Source organism: Loxodonta africana, chromosome 13, assembly GCF_030014295.1.
Source record: "Loxodonta africana isolate mLoxAfr1 chromosome 13, mLoxAfr1.hap2, whole genome shotgun sequence".
NCBI classification, from domain to species: Eukaryota; Metazoa; Chordata; class Mammalia; order Proboscidea; family Elephantidae; genus Loxodonta; species Loxodonta africana.
In genome coordinates this window covers 28,770,408-28,781,612 of record NC_087354.1, presented here as the reverse complement: position 1 = coordinate 28,781,612, position 11,205 = coordinate 28,770,408, and the positions used below count along the sequence as shown (strand labels likewise).

Below are 11,205 nucleotides of genomic sequence, written 5' to 3'. Positions count from 1 at the left end.
AGCACAAGTTGTTCATAAGAAAGCTGCTCTGCTGAGCTCTGGAAACCTTGGTTAAAGGGCTACAAAAGCAACACCTGAAATCAAAGAGGCAGGTTTCTGGGAGTGGCAGATCACATCTGCCGCATTTTAACCTTTCCATCTGGGTCTAGCCTCAATTCACAATCACTTCTTCAGGAGGAAGGGAGAGATTACTGTTCCCACCTCTGGAAGCAAAAAACTCACGAGTTACTGAAGTGGTAGAGACTCTCTTTTATTTTCATCGCAGCAGAGGCAGCATTTGCTGGGTGGCATCTGGGCCACAGCTGTCCTTTTGCTCCTACTCCTGTCCGAGACAGGCCTGGCCTCAGTTCTGGGACACCGATCTCGAGTCGGAGCAGCAAGCGAAGGCCACAATGTAAGGAGGCAAAGTTCCTTCCTTGCTGCCTGAACTGATCTCCCACAAGCCCTCTCCTGGACAGTGTGACTTCTGCGAGGTCGTGCTGGACAGAAGACCTGCAGTCAGGTTCTCGCTTCCTTCTCTCACAGCCTCCGAGCCTTCCGGGGGCGGCAGCCGTTGTGTGGGATGGGCGTGTTGTCTGTGATGGAGATCACCTGCAGGCCCCCCATGGTCAGCCCCTTGATGGCAGACTAGAAAGAGCAGAGAGAAAGAACAGGAGAATGACGGGTCCAGCGTCCCAGACGGGGCTGGGGGTGGTGGGGAGTGCCAGGGAGGCTTACTGGCTTTGGTACATTCAGCCCCAACCCTATTCCCCCAGCACTCTCACAAGAGTCTCCACCCAAACCCGTGACCAAGTTCTCAATGCTACGTGCCTCTCTAAATTGCACCTGCCACTTTGCATCTTGCGCTTCACGATCCAGCACCCAAAACTACTCTGGCTTTGGCACACCTGAAGCCTCATACTTCTGTAGCTTTACTTATGCTGTGCAGTCCCTGGGTTAAGTGCCTGACTACTTACTAGCTGAAAGGTTGGTGGTTCAAACCTACTCAAAGGCACCTTGGAAGGCCTGGTGGTCTGCTTCTGAAAGGTCATGGCCTTGAAAATGCTATGGAGAAAAGTTCTACCCTGCACACATGGGGTCGCCATGAGTTGGAATGCACTTGACAGCAACTAACAACAACTTACGTAGTTTCCTTTGCCTGGAATGTCCTTCCCTCCTCTCTCACCTGGCAATACCTTGTCGTTCTTGAAAAGCCAGCAGAGATGTCACCTTTTCGGGGAAGTTCCTGACCACCCCCATGGGATCCGGCCACCCTGACACATGCTTGACCACTGCCCTGACTGGTCTGGACTCAGGGACCCGTCTATGATGGTCCCCCAGAGGCACCCTCCCACTCCCAGGGCCTGGTACACAGCAAGCACCCAACAAGTGTCTGATGGACTGAGCTAAGCAATCTGGATCTGCGCCGAGGAGATGAGAGATTATAGGAACAACAGAAACAAACCCCAAGCCAGCACGGCAGTCCACTAGAGGGTGCTTTCCTCTCTCTCCTGACTCTGCTCTGAAACCCGTTTCTCTTGGCACAGATGGCTGTGGAGAATCACTGAAGAGTCACGGTTACTTACCAAGCGCCCTGGCCCCAGGCCTTTCACCACCACTCGGACATGGGTCACGCCCTTCCCCACGGCCTTCTAAAGAAACAGCAATTGGTTAGTGGCCCAGAGACAACCACTATGTCCAAATGTCTTGCTACTGCCACCTGGAGCAGCATGGTTATAAGCTTTAGAGAAACGGCACGTACATATACACAGAAACAAGCAGTTAGACAGACAGACAGACAGACGGGGCCGAAGCCAGAGAAGCCAAGGGCAGATGGCTGCAGTGGAGAACAGACACCGGCAGAGGCCACAGAGCTGGGGAATTACAGAATTAAAGTAGACTGGGTGATGCAGACGGTTAGTGTTCCTGGCTGCTGACTGAGAGGTTGAAGGTTTGAGTCCACCTTGAGGCATCTCAGAAGAAAGGCCTGGTGATCTGCTTACAAAACAATCAGCCACTGAAAACACTAGGGGCACAGTTCTCCGACACACACGGGGTTGCCACGAATCTGACCGGACTCAAGGGCATTTGATTATTAGCGGTGATCCCTGTAGCCCACAACAGCACTGCCACCCAATGGAGAATTCTAAATATTGCTCAGGTTTCTCCCTGATGGCTAAGCGCAGAATAGAAATTCCCAGTTAAAGTGTTCTCTTACCATTTTAAATCTTTATAGTTAATTCTGGTTCTTGATTATAAAGGCAGTTCATTATAGAAAGTCTAGAAAATACACGGAATTCACTCATAACCCACCCCGCAGAAGTCACTGTCAACACTGATACATGCCGTTTAGTCATGTATATAATCTGTCCATTGTTGGACATTTAGAACATTTCCATTTCTGACAATCATTAATGTGGTACAATGAATATTTCTGGGCACTGAGCTTGGCTTGAAGGTCAAGGTTTGCCCCCAGGAAGTACTCCTGCTTTGGCTGAGTCAGAGCATTTGTAAGGCCTGTGCTACAGTGGGAAGTGCAGGCACTTTAGTCCCAGATGGATCTGGGCTCAGATCAGAGAACTGAACTGGCTGCAGGGCTCTGAACGAGTCACAAACGCTGAATCTCAACTGGCTCTTGAAAGTGTGGATAATACTGAGGGTCTTTTGAGGATTAGAGATAATGAATACGGTGTCTGGCACACAGCAGATGCTCAGTAAATATACCAGTAGCAGCTCACTGTCAACTGGCTTCCAGAGAGGTCTGCAACAGTTCTCACTCACACTGGTAATGTATGTGTCTTCGCCGTGCCACATGCTCTCCTAATAGAGCGTTATCACTGCCCCCAAGCCCCACTGGCTTTTAAATAGAGGGGGCTCTGGTTCTTAAGCCTTCAGTGCCCTGGCTCTTGTACCTCCTAGAATGAACCAATACGTGTTTCACCTCTAATGCAGCCGAGAGAAAGAGAAGAGAGGAGCGCTTTCACACAGACCTCTTCAAACCACCCAATGAGTCGGGGTGTCTAACATGGGACGGTAAGCATCCCATTGCTTCTGAACGCTAGTTTAATGACAATTCTCCTTTACAGCGATCAGCCATGCAGCTAACAGACCTCACGGAGAGGGCCGGGAAGGACACCACTTACCAATGCCGCAGCTATGCCTGTGGTCTGCCCCGCGATGCCCGTGCCCTTCTTGGAATTTCGAAACCCCTCCGTGCCGCAGGAAGCATGGGCCAGTGGCTGGTTCGTGGCAGAAATGACCTGGATCTGGGTGCTGGGAATATAAGGGGACACATAGCATACGGCTACCGTTCAAGGAGAAAAAGAGCTAACCTATTTCCTCATCAGCCTGAGTGGGCTGCAAAAAGAAAGCCAGGTGCTTTTTGAACCCATGTAGCCATTTCACCCTTGTCACGTAATCTAGCCTGTGACCACCAAGTCCTGTGTTGTTCTCTAAATTGCTTCATGGACCTCTGTGACGAGACACTGACCCATCTCCAAGTGTGGCTGACCTGGACAGTTGTCACTAACGTCAGTGCGCTTCCATTACCGATGGATGATGATGGGGAGTGCCCTCCAGCACCCGTTTTTGAAAGCCTCACTGGAAGACCAGTCTTGTCATTCATTGCTTTAATCTCACCATTCACATTTGGCCTTACAAAGTAGAGGCTGGTGCAGTGGCCTAAAGCGAGTACATTAAGGGGACATTTCTTTGGAGGTTTATATTCTGGTTAGTTTGTAATAAATCATATATTCTTAAACCACACCTCTCATCTTATTTATATATCACTCGCCCTCTGCCTCCCAGTGCTCAGTAATGCTTACCAAACACCTTCATGGCAGGCTACCTGGCTTTAAGACACATCCTCACCAACTCTTGAACAGAATCAGGAAATAGTATTCCCAAAGAAAGCAAAGCAATCTTATAAATAGGATACTCCCAATCTATTTCACATTTTTACAGAACTCAAACAGACTTTAAAAAGACAGAAGGTGGCTTCCCAAAACAAGACGGGGTGAGCCTAGAGTTCTCTAGATTAACACCTTCAGTCCTGACCCACCACCTCTCCTGGGAAGGCGAAAGACAGGCACCACCGACCCACCCAGGTGCTGCCTGCTTACTTGTTGTAGGATGCCTTAATGTGTGCGATTGGGATCTCCTCAAATTTCCTTCCTGCCCACCTCAGAGAGCTCTCCTGTCCTGGAACTGGAGGGTAAATGCTGCAATTAGAAGAACAATTTTATTTAAAATTGCCTTATTATTATTATTAATCAAAGAAATACATCATATGGTAAAAAGACAAACAAACAAATAGCATGGAAGAACTCACAACAGAACCCACAGCCCTCTGCCCCACCCCTCTGCCCTAGGCTTGCTCTGTGGGGTAGCTGCCTGCCGCCCTTCCTTTGCAGTTGTTCTGCGTGCTGCCTCCGTATCTGTAAACACCACGCTTGTGTGGCTATTTCTTGATTTGTCAACTTTAGACATACCTAGTGACTTTCTGGTGTGAAAAAGAAATTTTAATTACACTCCCTACCCTCCCCCGTCCCTTCTAGTATAATCATGACTATTTCAAGTCCTCCATTGGTTATTTTTTTTGTAACTTTAAAAATATAGTCAAACCTCCATTTCACGTTTCATCAACCACAGACAATATCTTGACTCCCTACTTCATAAAAAATAAGATGAAATAGTTTTAATATTCACAATATCACTATTACATACACAAAAAAACCCAGTATCCCCTAGAGCAGAGGTCAGCAAATGTTTTCTGTAAAGGGCCAGACAGACAGTAAATGTTTGAGGCTTCACCAGCCACATGGTTTCTGTCCTAACTACTCAACCCTGCCATTGTAGTACAAAAACGGCCACAGACAACACGTACACAACTGAGTGTGGCTGTGTCTCAATAACACTTTATTACAAAAATTGCCAACGGGCCGGATCCGGCCATGAGTGAGAGTTGGCTAAACCCTACCTTGGACTAGTGGTTCTCAGTGCTGGGTGGACATCAGAATCATTCCAAACTTCTGCGCGGGGTTGGGAATTTGCTTTTAAAATACTCTACGTAAATCTGAGGGAGCCCTGCTGGTGCAGTGGTCAAATCATTTGGCAGCTAACTGAAAAGCGGGCAGTTCAAACCCACCAGCCGCTCCATGGGTGAAAGACGTGGCAGTCAGAGGGTTGCTGAGACGGAGCCGACTTGACGGCAATGGGCAGGTGAATCTGATGTGAACTCAGGGTTGAGAACACTGGTCTAGACACTGCATTGAGTTCAAGGTCTTTTACCATGCCAGCCCAATCTGTTCTCTGGCTACCCTTAGGTAAGCACTCTTTTCATTTTCAGGTGGAAAAACAGAGGGAGAAATAGGAGAATAGAGTTAGTGAGAAAGGCTAGGCTTTGTCTCTAGGAGACCTGCCTCAGTTCAGAGTTTTGTTCACCAAGCTGTGTCTTCTTTCATGCAAAAAGCACACACAATTGTCCCTCCGCATTCCAGAGGGGAGTAAACCCGCTGTTCCCACCTGCCCACTCGCACAAATCAGATTCATGGTTGGGCCCCCACAGCCACCTGAAATAAATCACACCATTAACTGAGCACCTGTCCTTAAGCAGCCCTACCTGCCTTGCTAGAGGTATTCTAAAAAACGAAATAACAGAGTGGTATTCAAAAGCTACAAGAGTACTCCTTCCTGCTAGACCTCACCTTGGAGATGACTTAGCCCTCACAGGTCGCGGGCTTATCAGCCTGCTGCATGCCTAGATGGAAAGCAGAGTCTCCTAGATGACATTCGGATTTAAGACATACCATTTCCCCATTGGTAATTTCCCCTGTTAACCTGGGTAAAAAAAACAAGCCCACTGAAGTCTGAATCTAACCAGTGTAATGCCTTTCATACATATGTATAACAAGGTTTTTGGTAGGAAGGATTTGGGGCTTAAACCACTTAATTGATGGCACAGACGAGACCAGACGTCGAAACGTCCAAGTCCAATGTAGGAACGAATAAGTGGTTCACCCCAAAGTAGCCCAGGGAAAAAAAAGACAAAGCTTTTTGGCACTGGTCTGCTGCCACTTCATACTCATATTCCCACCAGGGAAACGGAGATAAACCCAAAGCCGTACGCACTGCCATGGAGTCGATTCCAACTCACAGTGACCCTACAAGACAGGGTAGAACTGCCCCATAGAGTTTCCAAGGCTGTAAATCTTTATGGAAGCAGACTGCCACATCTTTCTCCTGCGGAGCTGCTGGTGGGCTTAAACCACTGACCTTTTGGTTAGCAGCCAAGTGCTTAACCACTGTACTACCAGGGGTCTTTCACTTAACATTACTCCTATCATAATTGTTGGTGATTCAGTAGGATCCTTCTAACCACATGGCTTCTCTGTTTCCGGATCTCCTTTCCTCTAACAATCCCTCCATCCTGCCTAGCCCGCTTCATGACCAGTACCTACAAGCCCTTCACAGCCCTGGTTTCAAACATCACACTCTGTGGGCACCCCCTCTGGCACATCCACTCATTCCCTCTACGATCTTGTCCAGGAGCCCTTCAATTCTATGGACCCACCACTTTTCACCACCTCTTATACCCCCCATGTCCTCAATGCCCTTCTCACCCACAGGAAATGCCACAGTCAATCATTCCAACCGCTCCCCCCTCCCCAATTCTCTGCCCACTCGCACTTCACCATACTTGCCTGGCAAACCTCACCCCTGGTTAAAAACATCTCCCGCTGCCACCCTGCACCCACACAGCTGGCTGGAGAAAAACACACAGCCATGCCCGCAGTCTCTATTCCAGGGTTTCTAACCTCAGCACTACTGACATCTTGGCTGCATAATTCTCTGTTATGGGGGGCTTTCCTGCACATTGTGGGTTGTATGGTAGCAGCCCTGGCCTCTACCCACCAGATGCCAGTAGCACCTTCCTCTCCCACCCCTCCAGAATTGCCTTCAGACGTTGCTAAAAGTCCCCGGGGCTGGGGAGGGGGTTAGGGGAAGAAGCAAAACCATCACCGGTCGAGCCCACGGCTCTAAGTTAATGATTTCTAACATCAAGTGGGCCCTCAGGCTGCCTGGCAACCATCCTGCACAATCCTACTTCATTTACTTGTAGATGACTACTTTATACCTTGTTTCCCCAAACCTCCCAGCTCCTTCCTGCCAGCTGATGACCTTCACAGAGCAATAGAAGCAATCAGAATTTCCTCTTGCTCCCATGATCAGGCATCTGGGCCCACACCCTCTTAGGATGGGTGGCCTGTGTGCTCTCAAGGACACCACTTCAGCAAGCCCCTGCTCCAGCACCTTCTCGATTCTTACCCTCTCCAGCATCATTTCAATCAGCACACAAACATGGTTACTTTCCCAGCCCCCAAGCCAACAACAAAAAAAACCTTCTCTTGAACTCAAAGTTCCCGCAGTTACTGCCCCATTTCGCTACTCCCCCTTATGGCAGAACTCTTGTAAGGAATTGCCTATGTATGCTGTTTCTTCCTGACTTCTTAGTCAGTTCTCTCTCCAACCCACTCTAGTCAGGCTTTGGCCCCCACCACTCCACAGCTGCTCTTGTCAAGGTCATCAATCAACTCTACACTGTTAAACCCGGTTAGCAAGTCTCAGTCTCTGTCCTGGCTGATATAAGTCTATCAGCAGCATTTGACACAGCTGAGGTCCCTCCTCCTTAAACACATTAAACAAATCAAAAAGCTCTCCTGGTTTCCTACCTCTCTGGACGTTCTCTGTCTCTTTTGTTGGTTCTTCCTCATCAATCAGATCTCTAAATGTTGGAGGGCTCCAGGGCTCAGTCCTTGGGCCTCTTCTCTTCTTTGTCCACACTTAGCCTCTTGATGATCTCATCCAGTCTTATGGTCTGAGGTATCATCTCTATGATGATGTCGCCCAAACGTCTACCACTAGGCCAGGCTGACCCTCTGAGTTTCACGTCTAATAACCTTCCTTGAGCTCCACTTGGACGTTAATTACGCATCTCAAATTTAACTTTTTTCTCCTTATTTATTTATTGATGGCATGTGTTTTCAGTATTGGAATGCATGCTTACTAACTGAGTGTGTTTAAATTTTTGGTTGCTAACATGGATTTTGAGAAATATGATCTGGTAACACAAGCCACCAACGAGGCGAGCAGCACTGTGGCGTCACTGATCTGTGGCATGACAATATACCAGTGAGAGCTATATAAATAATTTATTGCAGACGCTTTCCATTAGATTACATGGGGAACCTCTGGTTTTCCAAATATGCACAGAAAGATGAAAACAAACCCATCAAGGCTCCCTAGTTATAACACAGGAAAGCCATGATTATGCTTACAAGCCTGATCTCACAGAAATAAAGAAAAAAGGCAAAAGTTTACAAAACTAGTACATTCAGGAAGCATCACCTAATAGAATGCTCAACCTACACAACAAAGAGGCTCTAACTCAGGTTTGCTGAGCTTCCCGCATTTCAAAAGGGACCCGCCTTGACGCTAAGTGCATTAGAACTGAATACAGCCTAACCTCTGAGGACCAGAGGCATAAAGTGGTTGGTATACTGTTAACCCAATGGTAAGGAAAAGGTTAACCCAGCTAAATCCAAACTCCTGTAATCTTCTCCATCTTAATAAACGCCAATTTCATCTTTTCAGTTGCTGGGGCCCAAAATTAGTCTTCCTTCACTCCTCTGTTTCTCACACCTTACATTAACAAATCCTGTTGGCTCTACCTTCAAAATGTATCGGCCACCATCATTTCTTGCCTGGATTACTTTAATAGTCTTCTAACTGCTTAGACGATTTCTCCCTGCTTCCATTCTTGCTTCCCTACAGTTCAATATCAACACAGCAGGCAAAAGGCTCCTTTTAAAATGTAGGCAAGATAATGGCACATCTCTACTCCAAACTCTCCAGTGACTTCCCCTCTCACTCAAGGGTAAAAGCTTAAGAAGTCCTTATGACGGCCAAAAAAAGGCCACACAAGCTATGGCTGCACAAGTCTGCTGCATGCTGCCCCTCACCCCCCACTCTTATCTCCTGCTGCAGTGAAACCTGGGAGAGCCACAATTCGATGGGTCTGTCTTGTTTTTCCAGGTCTTACAAGTTTTCCGCCTTTGACAGGGTCTCATTGCTTTTCTATCAATCGTTTTAGTGGAAAATATTTAAGTTTTCCTTCTGACAGGCTTCCACCTTACACAGGATCCAGCTTTTGCAGGTTTTACTGTATTTCTACCTGTCACTCCACACTGGCCTTCCTGCTGTTCCCCACACACACCGGACACACTCCTACCGCCTGTCATATGCCCACGTTTTACTTGTTTTTTATTTACTGCCTCTCCTATTAGAACTTAAGTTCTATGAGGCAAAGATTTTTGTCTGTTTGATCGCTGACATAGCTCCAGGACCCTGAACAGTGCCCAGCATTGCTGAATGAATGACTACAACAAAATCTTGGTTTAAACTCCTTCAAGCAGCTCCCTGGTGCCTATAGCGGGGACACAAAGATTCAGTGTGGACAGCCAAGACCCTCGACATTATGATCCACTCTAGTCTTGCTGGTCTCATCTACCATTAGTGTCCACATTTACCCTGAGCCATCACAGAGCTACCTGAAGACACCATATACTTTCATACTGCATACCTTTACATGGGCTGTTAACTTTACCTAAAATGATCACTATCATCTTGTTCAGCTCAACTCCCATTCAATTCAATTCTTAGCTTCCCATTATCTTCTCTACAGTCTTGCCTGATTTCCTCAGGAGTGAGACACTTTCTTTCATATGTCCAAACACCCAGCTCTTACTGCCATTATACTCCTGATCAGATTATGGTGTAACTGTTTGCGTGTGTGCCTTCCTTGGTAGGCTGTGAACTACAGTACTTGTAGGAAGGAATGATCTTTTGTATTTGTATTTCCAGCACCTGGCATGGTGCCTGGAAACCCTGGTGGTGTACTGGTTAAGAGTTCAGGTGCTAAGCAAAAAGTTGGCAGTTCGAATCCACCAGGTGCTCCTTGGAAACCCGATGGGGCAGTTCTACTCTGTCCTATAGGGTCACTTATAAGTTGGAATCAACTCAACAGCAATGGCTTTTTGGTTTGGATTTGGCATGGTGCCTGGAGCACAGTACGTTCTCAGTAAATGTTAAGTTGATGTACGGTATATGAAGCGTATAGAGACGGTGGCAGTAGTGGCAGGCAAGGTGTCAGTCCCTAAGCCTGAGCACAAAAACCACCCTGGACCTGGACTAACTCTAATAAGTCCACAGCAAGTCCGCAGTAATCTGTCATATCCCAGGGACTGCCCCTCTGTACACATCCACCCACTCTGGAGTCCCAGACAGGAAAGGCTGTTTGTCGGACATTATCTCCATCTCTGCAGGAAGGAAAACTTATATTATACTCATTCAACATCCACTCATTCATTAACAAGTGTTCATTGAGCATCTACTGTGTGCCAGGGCTTATTTCATTTTCACAATTTCCCTCAACACTACCCGCATTTAAAAATGAGAAACTTGAGGCTTGATTTACATAAAGTCTCGGAAACGGCAAGTGGCAGAGTTGGGAATTCATTGCTTCTCTGACTCTGGAGAGTGACAGGCAAGAATCTCGGGGAGCTGGTCTCGCGGGGAGCTGGTCTCGCAAGGACTGAAACTAAGTGGCTCTCACCTGAAGCTGCTGTGCCTCGGAGCCGCCTCCTCCTCAATATTCTCCGCCGCCGCTTCTTGCAGCTGCTGGAGGCCAGTGTGGATCGTTCGGGCCGGCGCCTCGGCTAAGACCCTGCAAGGAAGGAAAAGTTCGGTGAGGTCCAGCGGCGCCCTATAGGCCACTGGAGCCAAGGTGGCTCATGGGACATGAGCAGGAGTGTAGCCTCGGAAGTGGTATGGGTTCGGAGGGGCAATCACTCTCACCCGGTGGTCGGTGGCCGAGCCCATGACCGCAAGAACAGGGACCCGGCAGTCTTTGCAGCCTGCATGGCTTGATTTGACCCCAGCCGGGTCTCGTCCGCGGCGTCCGCGGAGCCTGGCGTGGCTGGAGCTGCGCCAGCACCACGAGTACTTATTGGGGAGACACAGAAGGGAAAGACATAATTATTCTTTATAAGGCCCATAGTTTTTAGATCATTTAAATGAATTTGTTCAACTTAAATGATATATGAGTTATTATTTCAGTTTCGACTTGGGACTTTTCCTTTTTTCTAGTGCGCCTAGCATGACAAGATC

The 11,205-nt window shown here is 47.8% G+C and overlaps 1 protein-coding gene across 1 annotated transcript; it reads right to left on the bottom strand.

Moving 5' to 3' along the window:
- Positions 1-234: 234 nt before the first annotated feature.
- Positions 235-11,025, bottom strand: MRPS11 (mitochondrial ribosomal protein S11). The gene is made up of 6 exons (XM_003413895.4): positions 10,894-11,025; positions 10,652-10,762; positions 4,101-4,199; positions 3,123-3,252; positions 1,566-1,631; positions 235-627 (listed from the first exon to the last, which is right to left on the bottom strand). The coding sequence occupies exons 1-6, from the start codon at positions 10,956-10,958 to the stop codon at positions 520-522; spliced, it is 579 nt and encodes a 192-aa protein (XP_003413943.2). The 5' UTR covers positions 10,959-11,025; the 3' UTR covers positions 235-519.
- Between the last annotated feature and the right edge of the window lie 180 nt (positions 11,026-11,205).

What these genes read in the sequence shown, in the direction of transcription:
- MRPS11 (XM_003413895.4), bottom strand. Translation starts at nt 10,958, where the DNA reads ATGCAGGCTGCAAAGACTGCCGGGTCCCTGTTCTTGCGGTCATGGGCT. An exon ending in GCTCGGCCACCGACCACCGG is followed by an intron (nt 10,763 to 10,893) that starts GTGAGAGTGATT and finishes CCTTCCTTGCAG; the next exon opens with GGTCTTAGCCGAGGCGCCGG. An exon ending in ATTAAGGCATCCTACAACAA is followed by an intron (nt 3,253 to 4,100) that starts GTAAGCAGGCAG and finishes TTATATTCCCAG; the next exon opens with CACCCAGATCCAGGTCATTT.